This window comes from Glycine soja, chromosome 17 (assembly GCF_004193775.1).
Source record: "Glycine soja cultivar W05 chromosome 17, ASM419377v2, whole genome shotgun sequence".
Classification (NCBI taxonomy): Eukaryota; Viridiplantae; Streptophyta; class Magnoliopsida; order Fabales; family Fabaceae; genus Glycine; species Glycine soja.
This window is the reverse complement of record NC_041018.1, coordinates 40,763,831-40,783,434: the sequence shown is the minus strand read 5'-3', so window position 1 is coordinate 40,783,434 and position 19,604 is coordinate 40,763,831. Positions and strand designations below refer to the sequence as shown.

The following is a 19,604-nucleotide window of genomic DNA, read 5'->3' as shown; positions in this document are numbered from 1 at the left end:
AGATAAACTAAATATTAAAATGACAATCAATGTGAAATGAAATAAATAGTATTTATGTGTGAAAAATATGCAAAAAATAAAGAAGAATGAAAGCGAAGCGTTTATCATTAATGAAAAAAAAATGATTCAAGAAAGGAGTATTACTTGATATTTGAAACAATTCTCCCTCGCCATCTTATGTTGAAATCCCATCATAGATTTTGATGAAATATCTTATGCATTTTAGGTATTAATGGTGATAAACTTGGAAGAAATAAAAAAGACAGATGAATAGTAACAATGGAAATAAAAGAAATGAGGAAATTCGAAATCTATAACATTTGAATGAACTCGACTTCTTTGACTTTGAGACATTACTCATGTATCATGCATGCATCCAATTTGATCCAAATTGCGGAAGAATCACAATTTACAAATGATCAGAAATTGTACCAACTTCAAACAAATAAATACTAATATTCTCATAACATTCTAACAGTTAAGGTACAAGGGAAGGAGGAGAACGGTTCAATCTTTTCTCCAAACAAAACTAATTCTGATAATTAATAATTGTCGATTAAAAAAAAAAACCTAAACAAGGAAGACCGATTAGTGTGTTGGCTTTTGGTTAAGCAACATAACACAAATTTTGGGCTTTACTTTCTTGGGGATGAAGGTAGATTGGAATTAAGCAAATTCTCCCAAATCAGTAAACCTGATGATGAGGAATACAAATTGAACTAAAAGATGACAGCATTTTGTTGGTTTCCATTATGACAGAACAAAACCATAGTATTGTTGGTGTCAAACATGTGTTTACTTTACAGTTTACAGTGCTAGGTAACAGTCAAACATGATCAGTGTGGGCTTGAACATGTTATTTAGTAAACTCTGAGCTGTCTCTTGTTATTTGATAACTTTGTAACTATGATGAAATAATTGATTTAGAAATGTGGTAGGTACTCTTGCTCAGGAATATACGAGCAATTGTGCTCTTCCAATATACTTATTGGTTATGCTAATATCGTGAGAGAAACAATTGTTGTTAATGGATAAGACTTAAGAGCAATTTGAATTTCCATCAATATTTTGGAAAGTAATAATAGGTCACGCAAAAGAATGAAAATCTTAACCCAATGTACCGGGTTACCTGCCAGACCAACGTAGTATTTTGGCCAGCAAACAACTTTGGGGATTAAGTGGGAAAAATGATGGCATGGACAATGCATGAAAAGAAAAGAACAAAATAATAATTTTTTTTTTTTTGAAAAAGGAACAAAATCAAGAAAGAATTCTTATATCTCGCAGAATTGTGAAAAAAATGTTTTAATTCTACTATGCTTATGTAAAACACAAGAAGAATAACTTTTGAAAAAATAAAATAAAATAAAGATTTCTCTAAATTTTTATTACTGGCAAAACTCTTGAAAGGATTCAAATTCTTTAGTTCTTTTTCTTTTACAGAAAAAATTATATAATATGTAAAATAATTTTTATATTATTATTCAATTATTTATATATTTTTATATTATCATTCAATTACAAATCACCATTATACTAAATTTGTAACCATTAAAATATTCTTTTTAATGAATTCAACATTGTGAAAAAATAATTATTCTTTATTTTCTTCTACTTTTCATAAAAGAAATTCTCCCATGATATTACATAAATTTTCTACGTCAAAAACGAATTTTCAAATCATAACTTAATATATTATTTACATTGATACTATTTGTTTTGAAATATTTATTTCAATTTTACATCTCTTTCATTTTTATAATTTAATCATACATAATATTTAATTAATATATAATGTCTACAACTCAAATTGATCCAATCTCATGCTTTCAGTTCAGATGAAGAGTTTATTAAAAATTTCAAGTTAGACTAAAGCTAAGTCCATCGCAACTCATTCCATTAGCCTTCTGCTAATTGGTGGAATTAGCAGATTTAAAATAAAACAGATAAGTGATAATGCCATCAAAATCAACAAAAATGTAACCCTAATTCATGATAGGGAATATTATTTGTTATGATCACAACATTGACAACAGGAATTAACCTCCAACCGAAGTCAATAGACTCGGTTTCTCACTGCTCAACCTCAAAACAAGTATCTTTTTTTCCCTTTAAATCTAACTGGACACACTATTCTCAGTGTAGCAGCTACTCAGTTGGACAAACAATCCAAGCATAACAAGGACGATGGAAATTTTAAATTCAATGGAGCTATCATGTGACCTACAAATCTTAACTTTAAATCACATGTCACAACCGAGATAAAGTGATTATATACAGAGGGCACAGAAAAATGAAATTATGCATCATCAGAGCCGGAAATATATGAAACTACAACTGTTGTATCATCAAGTTTGCCACCATAGTAACGGAAACCAGCATCTTGAGCAGCGGTTGAAAAAGGAGTCTGCCTGTCTTTATCCAGTGCCCGTTGACGTGCCAATGCAGCTATCTTCTGGGCTGTCACCTGAGGGCTTAATCCGGTTCTCATGGCATGAACCACCACTGCTGTAATCTCATTATTGTACAAGTTATCAAATAGCCCATCTGTACCAGCAACTATGACATCACCGGGTGCAACGGGAATGGTAAAAACCTGACATAAACAAGACAAACCATCTAAGCATCCTACTAGTAGCAAAAACCCAGATGCATAGAACCAAACTTCCGATATAACTGAATGAGTATATTCTCCAATTTTATCACCATAAAGAATAATCTAAAATCAAACTTGACTACTAGTCATGGTTTAAAATACTGCAGGGCATAAACAACACACAAAATTAGGCAGCAAATCAAGTAATAACCAGATTTATAGAAACAAACAGTCTCCCCAAGAAAAAACTGCAGAACTAAGACCTCAAATACAAACCTGCCATCTAACAATTGTATCAGCAGCCAAATCTTGATTCACGGAACAAAAACTGGGAATATAATATGCTTGACTCAACAACAATAAATTAAATGAAAATGTTAGAATCTAGAATTTTTTACACAACGAATTGACATGCTTATTGACTCTGGGGGATAGATATGTGATTCTGGTCCCTCTAATAACCACCATTAGATCTACCTGAATTCTGATTAAATATTTTTGGCTGTGCTGCCTGTGCAGCACAACTCATAAATAAATGCCTTAATTAACTTACTATAAAGTTTTGTGTGAAGGGAATGGGATATTTTTATGAATTAGAAAGTAATATAAAGAAAAATTACTATAAAGTTTAAGCTGACATTAGATATACAAAAGGGAATGATAGATTTTTATGAATTAGAAAGTGAATATAAAGAAAAAATAATATAAAGTTTTGTATGTATTTTTTATATAAAGTATATATACAAGAACAATATTAGAAGTGATAAATAAGCAGCAGATTCAGTGGCAAACATTTTTTCATGAATCAGGATTAAGCACACACTATCATTAAGAGTGGATAAAAGATGCTACAATGGCCAATTTAATCAGGTTCTCCCAAGGATGAGTCCACAAAAGGAAAATACCTGACCAGAACTAGGTAAATCACCATTACTACCACATTCCAGCTGATAAGTGAAATTGAAATCATGTTGCTGCACTGGGGACCGGAATATGGTGCACCCATCCCGGACCACCATAAACCCACTGTCTCCCAAATTGATAGCATTAAGGCCCTGTGAAAGAAACACAAAAAACGAATTAATATATGTTGACAAAAAGAATGAAACAAAATAGCAATCTCTTCCAGGATTATAAAATAACATAGCATAGTTGATTATTTACAACAAAATATTAGTAACCTAGAAACATCATAGTACCCTCAAGTAACAAATATAATAGGAAGAACAGGAAAAAAAAAGTCTAGGTTTGAGGAAATTTTCTAGAAATTATTAGGTAGTGTTTGGTGTGCGAATAGAACAGAATGGAATAATGTGTCCAGCTTCATTCTCCTCGGTTCCACCCTTTAACCAAAATGTACCACTTTTATTACCTTGTGTCCAGTTCAATTCTCTTTCTAAAATGCACCAAAATATAATAGAACACATATTATGTTCCGCCCCATTTTAAGCTGTCCATCAAATGCTACCTTAGTCTTTTTGATAGTTCAAAGCTACTCAACAAACACCACCATCTTTATTAAATGAGGCTTCATATTACATAATCTTATGCTTAGATGGGTCCAATGCTGACAAACTTGTATTTCAAAAAATTAACTTCAAGTCATCAAAAAGATTTTTAAGGGTGATTTTAACTATTACAGGCACATCACGGGCCACTTTTTACCATAAATTATTTAAGACAGCATTTGGTTATGTAAACTGATACTTTTGCATCATAATTCACTCCAGTCAGTTAACATTCACAAGGGTGCAAGATCTACAAAGTTCTAACTCTAAGATTACTGCCTTGACAAATTATATTGTCCCTGTTGAAAATCAGAATATCACTGACTCGTTTTCTAGGACTTTAAAAATTTATCACAAATGAATGCTGGAATGAGGAAAATAAGCTACAAGGGCTGAAAGTAATCACCAGAAGACCATTGGATAATACATAAATGATACTCAAAACATCAAGAAAATGGAAGCAAAAACTAAGGTAAATTAAGTACTAGTCTATCAGCATTCTGAGATGCTTAAAGCACCATAAGTCAAAGTGATGGAACAGAAGCTGCTACAATATTCCAAAGAGGACAGCATAAAGGTGAAGGTAACCTGATCAGTAAGTGCAATGATGCACGCTGTAGAGGAACCCCTAGCTTTTGTACTTGAGTGTGCTTTTTCCAGCACCCTAGCTGGATCAATTGAACCTTTGGGCTCATCCTGAATAGCTTCCACTGATTTGGACATGAGCTCACGAGAGTAATATCCAGCATTAACACCAAGATCTGCCCAGCCACCAACACCATCTGCCACCCCTATTGCTTGTTCTTCAGAACATATAAAATGAGCATCTTCTCCACCAGTTTCTTCTTTATCGGGATGAGGCAAGTAGCATGATCCTGATATTAACTTAAGGGTCTTACCTAAAGGAGTTTTCCTGCAGTCAACATTTCCAATCATGAGATATCAGCCATTAAGATTGCAAATTTAGAACATACTTTTAACCACCATATATAGCCTCCACACATTTTTTGTTATGTAGCTTATATATGTTGCCTGTTGATCCAAAAGGCAATACAACAAAGCAAATTTATGAATTTTCCCCTGTAGGATGGTATTATGATGGTATCAAAATGACTAGTACAAAATAACAAGAGAAACAGAAAATTATGCAGCAGACACTAACACAGTCTGATCATTATTTTTCTTTTATAAAACCATTAAAAAGCTGTTCCATTTTGACAGGTGAGGGTTATGCATTTCTGCATATTCTATTCTAGTATGGGAACTCTCCTGTTTATGTTCCCAGAATTGCACCAGTCAAATGCAAATGTCTATAAATCTCATCTTTAGTGTGCTTTTAAAATATTAATATGTTAAAACAGATTAAAGAACCTTTTTATGTAAACATGGAATTCAACAATATCTTTTTAACTCAAAATAGCATCAGCCAAATCCCCATGTTCAAAACATCTGCACTCTTCAAGCCTTCTAAAATCATTTCAATCATAGATGGATGTTTATTATAGCCATAACCACAAACAGTCAACTATAAGTGACACAATTATCATTCTAATCCACAAACAAGCAGCATCACGATATACAGGGACAGACCCAGGTTGGGAGGGTTGGGGGGAGCCATTATGATAAAAAAATTTACTAAATTAAAATAAATTGTTACTTACCAAATTATTTTTTACGACAATAGCATTAGTAGTAAAAAATCATTGAGAAATCATTTATTTTCAGATAGTTGAAAAGTAGAAGAAGAATGTCCTGTCATGACAGACTAATGTGCTAAAAGTAAATTCTAACCGACCTCCAGTGCAACTCCATATCCAGTTTTCTTCCCCAAGATTTACATGACAGTGAGTTTGGAATCATGCACCCAAGACTAGAAGCAGAGTGTGGCGTCACAAACAATAGCAATAACAACAACAAAATGCCAAAAAAACAAAGAGGATATGTGAAGAATAGTGATAGGCAGAAAGAATATTTGTTGGTGTGTCTCAATGTTCAAGTTGTCAATATGTTGTATAGTGTTCATAAGTTTACCCCGTCTGTTGAAAAAGGTTAATAAATGACGTTTATCAAATCAATAAAAATGACAGACTAATGAAGTTATTTTGATTGCAAATACAGCCATTTATATATTTTAAAATAGCAATAAAGGATTGTAAAAGAAAAGTACACTTAAAAAAATACTCAAATATTTAATCTAAAAAATATTATTTCCACAATAAAGACTATAAAAAGAATAAAATACTTAATAAAAAATAAAAAGATAAATAATGCTCAAATAGTTAAACTCCAAATAAAAATACCAAACAAAAATAATTACTTAATATACATTAAAACAAATATAATCAAAAAAAAAAGTTAGGGGGGCCAAGGCCCCCAACACCTGCAAGTGGCTCCGCCACTGACAATATATAAATATTGATTTAACTGCAGCGAATTGATATTGCTTCATATACATGCTATGTTTAGAATGGTCAACACCAAAGGAAAATAACATACTGTTCAGATGAATCTGCAGAACTGCTTAACTGTTCCTCGCGGGCAGCAGTGTCAAAAGGCACATCATGAGCAGGCCCAACAGAGTAACACGAAGATGACAAAGTATGAAAATCTCCAGACCCTGACTGCATGTAAGGATGAGAATTACACCAGGTCTTGGCAGCATTATAAATTAAATATCCATAAATTGCAGTGTTATCTGGCTGCTGATGGTTTTTCAATCTCATGCTCACTTTTCCACGATTCCTCAAACTCGTGCTCAAACATATACTGCTGCTATTCTTGGTTGACAGCGAACGGCGACTACCCTTCAAAGTAAGGTTATCTAAATAGGATTCACCAACCAATATTCTGGGCAAGTGGGCAGCCATTGTCTTAATCTGAAATCTCGTCCCACTAGAAAACTGATCAGGTCCAGCAAGGGTAGAACCAATGTGGTATCCACAGACCTGAAACGAAGGCCCTGACACCGACGGAACCGAAAATGTCCGAGACAGCGTGTCAACTACAGACAATGTTCTCCTTTTGCCACCTAATTCAGAGCTCGAAGCTAAGGCTACGTCGGGCCAAACTAGAAGCTGCACTTCCACACAATATGAGCTATGCACAGAATGAAAAAACTTAGAACTACCAAACCACAACTTCCCTTGCCCAATGAGAACTTCGGCAGAGTCCCGGATTCGGCCTTCTTTCCCCGCAATCGATCTCTGAATCGAAGCTGCGAGCCTTGAAAAGTAATTAGATGGCATTTTATTTTCTCACCAACGCAGTAATTAAGGTTCACCACAAGCTAAACAATGCAATCTCATAGCTCCCAACACATTAATGCTTAAATTTCACATTCAACACAGCACACAAGCAAAAACAAATCCCTTCGACAAATCTTCAATTATTCAGAGACCTGGGTTATTATTCCACAATAAAAGGTCAACAAATCATCCAATTGAGAAAGTCATGCTCGTAGTAATAATTAAAATAAAATTGAAGTCAGGGAAAGGAAAATTTGAAAGAAAAAAATAAACGAGTACGAAGGATTTTAAAATTGGAGGGAATAAAAACCCTAACTGAAAAAGCTAGGAACGTAACCGAAAGGGGTTAAATATTGAAGAAAAAAGGAATTACCGTTAAGGGAACGAGGGAGGGAGGCTTAGGTTAGGGTTAGGATCTTTCTCAGTTAACTTTGAAGCTTCGGAGAAGGACCTGCAACAGCCACAGCCACAGCCACAACATGATGACCGGTGGGAAGAAGAATATAGAAAATTGCCATAATTTCAGGAATCTCGAAATTTCCATGAATCCCAGCCCCTTATATTATTATTTTATTTTATTACAGGAGTAGATAAGAATAGAAAGTGAAAAGGAAAAAAAAAAACTAAACTTATCAAGAAAATATTAATTGATATATTTTTTATTAGTGTAAAAGAATTTATATTATCCATTAATCATAGATTATCTTTATTATAATTTTTAAAGTAGTATTTATTATAAACATTAAAAATTAACAAACTTATTATACATTTTAATATTTGTTGGTATATGGAGAGAAAAGTATTAGATAATAAATGTATGAAGTAATTACCGTAACAGTATATTTTAATTAAATTCTATTTTTTATGATTTTTTTATATATCTTCAACCTAATTTTATTTAAACATTCATTTATCAAATCCTGTTAAAGATATTGATTTGTAAGATATTATATTTATTAGCATTAACCTTTAACATTATTCATGTAAACTTATGCAAGTCATGCATAGGAAATCGTGAAAAAAGATAAGTTGAATTTCAAATAAAAGTTTCAAATACATTCGTTACACTAAGAAGTAAATTATAAATTATAAGCTCCTAAAAAAATTATAAATTATAAGGATAAAATTATTCATCAAAAAGATAAATGTTAGTATCTTATTTATTTCAGTTTTAAGAATAAAATTGTTTAATCATCATTATTATTATACCCTTAAATATGAAAGTGAAAAAAATTATGCTCAATGTTTTTCCAATTTTTGTTTCATAACAAACATATATAGAATGATTAAAAAAATACTAAACAGTTAACATATCTAATGAAAATTTAGCCAACGAAACTTAAAAAAATATATACAATAAATATCAAGTTTGATTCCGCATAATATATTATTATATTATTAGAAAGAGGTGATGACCTTTAATTATGACTGACACTTGATAAAAAATTAATCTTATAATCAATCTAAAACACTAAAACTTATAAGAATATGTTACGATGTCACTGAAAAACTTAAAGACCGGTGGTACCAAATAAAAAAATATCTATTTTTATTAACAATATTTATTGTATTAATATTCATGATGATTGCGCACAATACTTCTTCAATATTTTCATCAAAAGAGCACATATTGGTTAAATAAATGAATTCAGCATTAGCTTTTTTCATTAAATGTCGCATTATACTTTTGAAGCAATGTTTATGATGAAAGAATGTGGTTGACACGCATAATGTTGTATATTTGAAACTTGTTAATCAAATGAAATGAGATAATATATGTAATATGGTAAAATGATTGTGTTCTGAGTCTGTATGGGGAGAGGTCCAAATTTCGTTAAAAGGGATTGGCCCAATTGCTTGACATTGCAATAAATCAATACTCATAGATATCAAAGAAGGATAAAAAGGTCTCCTAGTCAAATATTCTTGTTGGATAATGTAGTGAACCTCCTCCTAGTCAAACTTGACAGAAGCACGAAACAGAACCCTTCGGGAGAAATACCCTTCCAACTAAGAAAAGCATTTCTCATGTAAATGTACAATTCAGCTTATAAGAAAACAAAATATATATACATATATATATATATATATATATATATATATATACATATATACACACACATATAATCCAATCCCTACAAACATACAATTTTGCTCTCAACAAAATCCACACTAATCAACCATAGGATTCTACATAACACAAAAGCTAACATGATTCTCTTCTATCAAAATTCAAAACCACACCAAATGAAACAAAGTCAGGCAGCAAGTAACAAATCATGGTCATTTTTATTCATTCATAAAAAAGAGTAGAATTGTAATAAGAATAGATAGATTGCCACAATCACAACCACAACACTATAAAAAAGAGTAGAATCATGGTCATTTTTATCCATTCATAAATCAGTAACAAATCTAAAACTATAAGCATAACAAACAACCTATTAAACACCATTTTCTCTTGGCGTAGACCGTGTTATATATTATTACCTATATTCCTTGATTATATGTGAAAATAACTAACTACTCAGGCAACAAGAAGTTTCAGCAAGAAACCCAATTCTTGTGAGTGCTAATAAGCGCAGACAATAGCCCCGCGGAAGCCATCAAAACCGGTTTCGAAAACGGTCCATTTCCATTCAAAACATCATCCAAAGCCATAACCGCATCGGCCAAATCCTGAACAACAGAAAGCCTCTTCATCGTTTTCTTGTCCCTCAATTTCCCCAACTGCGCCTCCTCATCAACACACCCACCCTCTCTCAGGCGCGTGATCTCCACGCTCGACTTCAAACACGCTTCCTCCTTGGCTATCGCACCCAAATCCCCGAGTTTGAGTGCCACACTCCCGAAGTAACCCACTAACTCCGCCCACGCGCTCAATTTCTGGAACTTCCGCGAGTGCTTGGCATCAATCAGTCCCGATTTAGCGAGCCAGACGAACTGCTCCACGAAGTAGTACAAGCCTTCGCCTCCGTAGGCGAGGACGGAGAGGAACAAATCGAGGTTCGAATGGGGATGGGTGGTTTTGAGGGCGTTTAGGTCTTGAACGAATTTACCGAGTCTGAAGGCCTTTCGGCTCACGCCGACGCTGGATTCGAAGGATTTTAGGCGGTGGGAGAGGGTAGGGTTGTTGGATTGGAGGAGCGAAGTGGCGAGGATGAGTTTCGCGGTGTAGCGCGAAATCTTGAGGAGCTTGTCCACGCCGTCGCGCTTCGCGAGGTAGGCTTCGACGTGGTTCAGTAGGTCTCTCTGGTGTTTCTCCGAGGGTGATGAATTAGGGTTAGGGTTAGGGTTAGGGTTAGGGTTAGGGTTAGGGTTCGGGGGTGGTGCGGAAGGTTTGGAATTGGAATCCATTGAGGGTGGTGCTGTTCTGCCACCGACTGGGAACAGATGCTGCTGCAACTGCAAGTCTTTTAAAGAAAAATGTTAGATGTGTCTACAAAAGAAAGAAAGGAAGACATGACAAAGAAATGATTGATGTAATGGGATAGAAAAAAGAAAAAAAGAGAGAGATAATGAGAAAATATACTTATTGATTGAGTGTTTAATTTTTTGGATTTTAAAATACAGTCATTCTCTTTTAAGGTTTTGTTTGGAGAGTTTGTGAACTAAAATGAAATGTTACTTTTAATCTAAAATCTATTTGGATAAATTTATTGTGAGTTTGTGTTTTTTTAGTTTTTAAAACATTTTTGACTAGATTTACAAAACAATAAAAATAAAAATAGGTTTTAGGAAAGAACTGGTGGGTCTCTCTTGGTTTTGAAGATGGTGTTGTGTGCTGGTCACTCACAACTCTCTTTCTCTCTTTGCTAGTTTTGTTGCGTGTCTCCTTTCCCTCTGTTGAAGAAAGTTGGAAGAAAAACACAGAGTGAGCATAGTGGACTTGCGCCGCAATGTTGCAGTCGCCGATCTGTTAACTGTCGCAACACTCTCTCGCACAAAATCAACGATCCTAAGGCTCTTGGAAGATCACATTTTCCTCATCGCAGAATCTAGTTTTGGCTTCTTGATCCTAAATATTGTACTGTTCATGTTAGTTTGTGATGTTGATGTTGGGGTTTTTGTGTTTTTTGTTTCGATTATAGGTTTGGTGATGGTGATGTTGGAATTTGATGAGCGTTTACAAATCGAGGAGAGGATCATATGAAAAGTTACAGTAATGAGGAGAAAAACAGACTGTGGGTTTTTTTTATACTTTTTAGTTATTTTTATTATGTTTAATTAATTTTAATATATCTGATGATTTCATAATAGAACCTGATAAAATACGTAAGGATACTTATTTTATCTATTTTCAACTTAAAACAACATCTAAAATCTTAAAACCGAAACATAACCCTCAAAATTAAAATTAGGTTTAATTTTTTATAAATTCAAAACTAAAACTAAAAAATCATCATGTGTTTAGTTTGATGTAAAAGAATTTATTTTGAGTTTAGAATTTATTTTAGATATACTCTTGTCTTTAGTTTTATGCTTACAGAAGATTTGAAAATTGAATTTGGATCTATAATTGATTTTGGGTTAAAATAATTTTGAATAGTTTTTAGATTTGATATAAAAATTATACTAAATTTTACTCTTAAGTTTCATAATGAAAATATCTAAACATTAATCATATCACTTATAAATTAGTTTCAAACAAAATAAATTTCACAAAATTAGTTTTATCTAAAATCATTTTTATCAAAGCTTGTTCAAACACGCATTTAGTTGAAAAGTCAGTTTTCTTCTATTTCTAAAAAAATGAAAATGGTATTTTTTTTTTTTATTAAGGAAGAAATAGATAAATGTTAAAATATTGGCCTTTACCTTTTTTTAAAGTTGTAATTTAATTCTTTATTTATTAAAAATTAAAATAGTTCCTTAAGTAAGATTTTTTTATAACGCAATCATATTTTGAAATAATGAATGTTTCAGATTTTGAGATACAATTTTGAACCAATTCAAAATATGAAACTTATCTTTATTATATTTATTTACATATAAAAATGAATTAATGTTTGAAACAAAAATGATTATAAATATGATAAAAAAACAGCATAAAAAGTAAGTCTCTTAATCAATCACAAAAAAAAAAAAATCTGATATTACATATTTCAATTTTTTGGTTGCTGGTGGAGCACACTTTTTATGCAACTTTATTTGTTTATGTTCCATTTTGTTATGAATTAGTTGAATTTAATAGTTTTTTTAGGAGAATCTAAAGTTTAAAATTATGCCCCAAAATTTTATAGTGTAACTTAAGAGGTGATTTTATAACTTTTAATGAATAAGGAAAAAAAAATCGCAACTTAAATTAGATTTAGAGACTGAGTGAGTAATTTAGCCACAAATAATGAAAGAGAGAAGCAATAGAAAACATAATTATTAATTGAAAACTAAAAATACATATTTTGCATCTGAAATATTATATTTTTACTGTTAGGTGTTCATACAATTCATTTCTATCCGATTTTTTTTTTTCTTATCTCTTTCTTTATTGTTTATTAAGTAAATGATCATATAATCGGATGACCATTTGATTCTTACATATAAAAAAAGTTTCTACAATAGCTTTTGCAAAATATTTGCACTTCCAAGAGTAAATTTCCCAACATAAGTTGCCAACATTCAATGCAGTCCAACCGGGATGATTCACATTCTTGCTGCAAATATACAATTTCGAATTCAAGATAGAATAGGACTGACTCCATGAGGCAACTCCGGAGGATCCATCCTAAGAAAGAACCCAGAGAGGGATTGATTAGCCAAAGTTTGTTGGAAAGCAAATATGATCCAAAACTCTAAATCGAATAGTAAGCATATATTATGGTGACCTACGAAAGGAGTTCAGAAAAGGAAGAAACATGCAACTATTGCTGAATAAAAGCCCATATTACGAGTTGTTAGACTGATTTAAATTGAAGTAAGAAACTTTTAATTGTTATGTTATATCTCTAACACGTCTCTGCATGCAAGTCAGCCCTACCGGTTGAAATCAGTTAAGATGTTCCACATTGACTGAGATTGAGAATATGACTAAAATACTTTTTTTTTAATAATTCTTAGACATTCTGACAAGTTGCCCTAATTATTTAGGTACCATGAGGATCTACATCTTCTCTTCATTACGGACATCCAACAACTTCTGTTCTGCATATAATACTAGCCAAAAAGGATTCATCATAAGTTCCAATGCACGATCAATGATCTCATCAGAGATCACTTGAACATTTTCTGATGTACCCTCATCAAATGTGCTTTGTTGCAACAAACTATGGCCATGCCAATATTTGGCTAGCAAATATACGGACTACCCTCGAGGTTCTGCTACGAACTATTGTAGGGTAGCAAAGGAATAAAGATGAGACCCAACCAAAGATGCAAACTACCAACCCATCCCCACCCAACCACAAATTATACAGAAAAAAACATAGAATTTAAAAAACAAAAAGCCATCAATGAAACTCTCCGAGAAACAAATAAATCACCCAAGAAGACATAAAGAAAGTACCCAATTACCAAACCTGAACGGAAATATAACAGCAACCCCCAAGGCACCTTAATGGAACATTGTACTTCTTTCCAAAGAAACATCTCCTCTGCACAACTCATTGCATATTATACACGCCACCAACCAGGGAACAACACCCCAAAGTGCCACATGGCCTCATCAGTGGAGGCTAGTAATATAATTCCATATTAAATGTCACAGTTCGTGCCACTTTGGGCTCATTTAGTTATCAAGAGGTCAATATGGTAGAAAGACAACAAAAGAGACAATTGTTCGCTTTGAGCTCACTACAAAACCTGTTGGTGAAAATCAAAATCACATACAAACTATTTGATACAAAGAACAGGAACATAAAGAAAAACAATACAATTTAAATGTATGACATTAACAAATAAGCTGGTCTTGTGAGCTTCTGATAGACAATAAACTTGACAAAACCTCAAATTTCTATTTCAAATCACTCACACCACCTAATACTTAAGCAGTTATGTTTGATGAGCCTTTTTGAACCATAGCTGATTTAATCATGAAGGGATGAAGTGAAATTCTCATTTCTATATTTTACCCAAGGCATGGAAGGAGATGATTTTCTGCATAAAATGCCCACAACATCTGATAAATCCGGTTCCCAATAATAACTCTCTAGTCTCTTCCAGATAAACTGCTTGCACCAACAGAGCTGGATGAGGTAGCTATTAACTCAAGCTCTAACACCAAGTTGAGTGAACAACCAACCAGCAAAAACAATCCTGTGGTCTCATTCTTACATAACCCAGATGAGGTAATTCTGCTAGCAGCCTAACTCCGCACCTTCCCACTTCCAAGTGTGAGCTCTAAATCATCCAATGCCACTTCATGAATTTTTTCCCCAACCCAAGGCTTTACCTGTACCCCAAACTCTTCTGAACTCGTCCTCATCACTTGGATTGAGTTATCAGGCATCCTGTGCGGAATCACAGGTTTAACAAGATTGAAGGTTGGAGAAGTTGGGAACACAGATGCAGAAGGAGCAAATGCTTGGAATTTCACCCACTGGCCAGACTCACCAATGGAAGTATCGGACTCATCGCATTCTGGAATAGTGAGAGGGGTGTAAAGGTGACGGTGCGTGGGGCTAGCAGGGGCAGAAGCTGCAAAGAAAGGGTAATTGAAGGAGGCCATGGATTCTTTGGCAATAGACTCCCATGTAGGAATTGGTTTTGAATTTCTTGATGTTGGTGATGAAAGAGGTGGTGTCACAGGGGCACTGTTTGATATCCTGAGAGGAGGAAGAGACACGGACGCATTGCGAATGTATGGAATGAGGTTTGATACATTGTCCTTATCCCCATCTAAACGAAACGGGCTTGGCAAAGAGGAGGAGGAAGGGCTAACTTGGTATGAAGGAATTGGGCTGGGAAATGATGAAGAAAGAGGACTTGGATTTTGAGAAGAAGAAAAGGGAATGTTTCTCATGGAGCTCCCAGCACCATTGGCTAGAGGCGGCTTGCAACCCTATTCATCCAAAACACATAACCACGTTACCACTGCGAATTCATCTCATTAAATTAACAATTTAGAGTCTAAAGTGAACAACTCTAACAATCTCAGTAGTTGGTGAGTAAATCATCACTTCATATTATCTATTGCAAATTAATCACATTAACATTAACAATTTAGAGTCTAAAGTGAGCAACACTAATAATGTCAGCATCCGTTCATATTATCTGTTGCAAATTAATCAGGTTAACGTTAACAATTTAGAGTCTAAAGTGGGCAACTCTAATAATCTCAAATAGTTGATGAGAAAATCAACATTTCATATTACTTACTGCAAGTTAACCACATCAACAACTAACAGTCTAAAGTGAGCAACTCTAATAATCTCAGTACATGCATTACAAGTTCTGAATATGTTGAAATATGAACGGATGCTGACATTATTAGTGTTGCTCACTTTAGACTCTAAATTGTTAATGTTAATGTGATTAATTTGCAATAGATAATATGAAGTGAGCAACACTAATAATGTCAGCATCCGTTCATATTATCTGTTGCAAATTAATCACGTTAACGTTAACAATTTAGAGTCTAAAGCGGGCAACTCTAATAATCTCAAATAGTTGATGAGAAAATCAACATTTCATATTACTTACTGCAAGTTAACCACATCAACAACTAACAGTCTAAAGTGAGCAACTCTAATAATCTCAGTACATGCATTACAAGTTCTGAATATGTTGAAATACACATAATTCTTTTTTTTTTTTCATTAAGGATTAAGATTATTTACATCACCTAACAAAAAAAAAATCAACAATTTAACACACAAAACTTGAGCACCAAAGTTTGATTCCGTCTTCAGCATATCAACAAGCAGAGATTTATTGCTACTTATCACAAGCTACAATTTCCGTATCTAATTACACAGTAGTAGTAGTAGTAGTAGTAGTAGTAGTAGTAGTAGTAGTAAAAAGGGTCATAATCAGATACTGTGATTAAGTTAGAAAGCTTCGTCTAACGACTAACGAGAACGATAACTAACTATAATGTAGCGTAAATAGAAAGTTAAACGCACAATTTCATTGAGATCTATGAACAGTTTGATTAGATTAGATTTACCTTGCGATAAGTGGTTCCGTCTTCTTCTACGCACCAACCAGCTTCTGCGCAGAGAGCTTTCAGAACTTCGTTGTTGTCGCAGTGCTTTGGCAAGTTGAAGTTCCCCTGAGCTCGAAGTCCTGAGTATATTTTCGCTGCTATTGCTCTTCTTCGTCTTTCTCTTCTTCTGTTGTTCTCTCTTTCTCTCCACGACGGCTTTCTCCGGCTCGTCGCCGCCGAGGTTGCTCCGTCGTCGGCCATTTTCTCCGGTGACGGTGAAGTAGTAGCTTGTGCTGCGTCGCAGGGGATTTAAACCCGAGGGGTCGCGAGTCACGAGGATCGCGCTTTCCTCCTCCAATTGTCTTCGCTGGATGCGTGGAAGAATGAAGAATCTCATAAAGCTAAATTTCAGGTGGGGAAATGTTCAAGTATGGAAAGGTGCACCGAATATTGTGTGGCCGATGCGTGCGCGTTGTAAGATCTGGGATGCGATGAGAAATTGAACGGTTGAGATTGATTGGTGGCGCGCGTGGACGCATTGCATTCCATGTGGACTGCTTCTCTGATAACCTAATTATTAGAAAGAGTGGGACCCAGAACAGAAGGTCAGAAATTATTCAAAGGAAAATGATTCATGTATGTAAGAAAGAAAGAAAAAGAATTATTATGATATTTGAATCCCAAATGTATTGTACCATTATCATTGTATTTTTTTTAATTTGAAAAAAACTAATAAAATTGTACTGCGTTTGTTTTATGAGTAAATTTTACTAATGTAAAATGTTTACGCAATCGTTCGTATATAAATTTGTTTAGTTTTAAAATAATTATTTTTTAAAGTAATTTAAATAATGAATTTTGATCGATGACAATATAAAATAATTTGTTAGACATTAAATTCTTATTTTATTACATTAATTAAAGAATACGTGAAATGCATTGACACATATAGAAATATTAACAACACATTCTTTTCTTTTATTGAAATTTATTTAAAATGATAAAATTTAATGAATCCTATATCATAGTAGTATTTGTTGTTTGGCTCTTGATTTTATAATTTTTCATAAATTTTAATTGATTAAAAACTGTGAATTCGAAGGAATATACGTTAGAGGATATGTTCTTTAAGACTCCTCTCGAGTTTATAGTTACAGGAAATTTAGATGAATAAATTTAAAATTTAGAGAAATGAAAAGAGAAAGAGATATATTACAGAAAAAGTCAATCGTGTTTGAAGATGGACATTAACAAAGTCTGACAAAAGAATATTTTTTTTTACAGTAAAATCCACAAAAAAATTGATCCATCTTCTGTTGCTGAGATTTTCTCAGATAAAGTGAAAAATATTTGTACTCTGCATGTTACACTCACTTTTTGCTTGTTAATTTAACAAATTTCAATTAAAGTTAATCGTGTCATTTTATATTATTTATTTCCATTTTCTCATTAAATAAATAAAGAGGAAATAAATTTTCTCTCTTTTTTCATTTTTACGTATTTAAATAATACATTTTCGTTATATTTCTTTTTTTTAATCCTATTTTCTATTTCTTTTATCATCCGAACAAGGCATTACATAAAGTTACATGTAAAAAAAAAAAAACAGATTTGAATCTTGTATACGAAGAAAACAAATGTTGGAAGAATTTTATCCTCTTAAATTAACTCATCTTAATTTTAGGCCTTAGTTTTAGATAAACATTTTATAAACAATTATAAAGAAGAAAACAAAAATGTGAAATAAATTAAACATTTTTCATAAACCAAAATCAACTTACGTATTTAACTTTTATTAAAAAATCATTTAATTTCTCTAAAAGCTAAAGTACATATGTTCATTTTAGCTTATAGAAAATTTTAATGTATTATTTCTTCTTTTTTATATAAATACTTACGAATATATTTATTTAAATAGAACTTTAGATCAGTTAAGATGTAACATGATTTTCAAATATTAATGATTAAAAAAAGAATGAATGTACAACAAATGCATACTTAGTTTCAGGATTAGCACCATATTTTCACATCAAGTTATTTTTGTCAAAAAAAAATTATCAAGTTATTTAATTAACAGCTTAATTACAGTTAATTACTTGACCATATGCTTAAATAAAACTCGTATTCCAAATCTCATAGTTGATTATAATTAATTAAACAACTTTTTTGTTGGAAAATGATTTAATGTGTAAATATGTAAGCTGGAGTTTTATTTATTTTTCACTTAAATAAATAGTAAAATGATAAGAATATATGTTAATTATTATTTTGAATTAAATATTTTCTTACAAGTAATTAATTGTATTTATTTGAAACTTAACTTACATATAAATTAAAATGAAAAAATAAACAAAACTAATATGTGGTTCAGATTAAATTAGGGCATTTTTTTGTTGAATAAATATTGGTATTCTTTGATTGAAAAGAAAATAGTAGTAACATTTAGTCAAATTTTGATGACTCTTCAAACTGTCGTCATCGATTTCGATTGGGAACGGCGAAATGCTTTTCCTTTACCTTCTTTTTGGGAGTGTTTGTAAACTTTTCTTTTTCCACACTCACTTTAGGGTCAAAGATTGAAGCTACAAAAAGATGTTCCTCCGTGGGTGGGGTGAGATTTAAATGAATCCAGTTAAATCATACTGTAGATGCAGAGCATACTTAGGGGTTATTACAGGCACAAACAATTTCAAAACCTCATAGTAAGAAAATAAAATATTCAATTTCACAAAACTTGCCACTCAAGTGAATAATTAAAGTTATTCCAACTAGCTAACTGCAAATGAAACATATAAATAAATTTTACTTGCATAAAACTGCATAATTACCCTGAAAAAAAAAAGACTTAAGATCACAATATACTTCATTAAAAGAAAAGAAAAAACAACCTACTTAAAGAACAAATTTATTTTTATAAGAATTTATTTGAATGATTCAGCATGGAAATCGCTTTCGGTGGATTTTATTTTCAAAGTCATAAAAAACTTAAATTAGGTATGGGAATACAAAAAGATTTTCAAGTTAGGCTGGAACCAACTAAAGACACATGGGTGATGAGAACTTGTAACACATCATGACATGATAATTTCGCATACCATCTAATAGTAAATTATCTGTTTGAATATGCTACAACACCAAAAAAAATGTTGAAAATTTGCTACAACATACAGCCA

At 32.5% G+C, this 19,604-nt stretch overlaps 3 protein-coding genes across 4 annotated transcripts; all 3 read right to left on the bottom strand.

Moving 5' to 3' along the window:
• Positions 1-1,968: 1,968 nt before the first annotated feature.
• On the bottom strand, positions 1,969-7,904 carry LOC114393353 (probable protein phosphatase 2C 55). 2 transcript variants are annotated; one of them, XM_028354661.1, is made up of 5 exons: positions 7,723-7,904; positions 6,601-7,501; positions 4,693-5,017; positions 3,502-3,651; positions 1,969-2,596 (listed from the first exon to the last, which is right to left on the bottom strand). In XM_028354661.1, exons 2-5 carry the CDS (start codon positions 7,347-7,349, stop codon positions 2,300-2,302), a joined length of 1,521 nt encoding a protein of 506 aa, XP_028210462.1. In that variant the 5' UTR covers positions 7,350-7,501; positions 7,723-7,904; the 3' UTR covers positions 1,969-2,299. The 2 variants fall into 2 exon arrangements, with proteins under 2 accessions (XP_028210462.1, XP_028210463.1); XM_028354662.1 differs by having other exon boundaries at positions 6,631-7,501.
• A 1,806-nt stretch (positions 7,905-9,710) lies between these two features.
• Positions 9,711-11,496, bottom strand: LOC114392242 (peroxisomal membrane protein 11A-like). The gene is made up of 2 exons (XM_028353291.1): positions 9,890-11,496; positions 9,711-9,808 (listed from the first exon to the last, which is right to left on the bottom strand). Exon 1 carries the CDS (start codon positions 10,704-10,706, stop codon positions 9,894-9,896), a length of 813 nt encoding a protein of 270 aa, XP_028209092.1. The 5' UTR covers positions 10,707-11,496; the 3' UTR covers positions 9,711-9,808; positions 9,890-9,893.
• A 2,576-nt stretch (positions 11,497-14,072) lies between these two features.
• Positions 14,073-16,816, bottom strand: LOC114394110 (protein BRASSINAZOLE-RESISTANT 1-like). Its single transcript, XM_028355683.1, has 2 exons — positions 16,453-16,816; positions 14,073-15,345 (listed from the first exon to the last, which is right to left on the bottom strand). Exons 1-2 carry the CDS (start codon positions 16,690-16,692, stop codon positions 14,650-14,652), a joined length of 936 nt encoding a protein of 311 aa, XP_028211484.1. The 5' UTR covers positions 16,693-16,816; the 3' UTR covers positions 14,073-14,649.
• Positions 16,817-19,604: the final 2,788 nt, after the last annotated feature.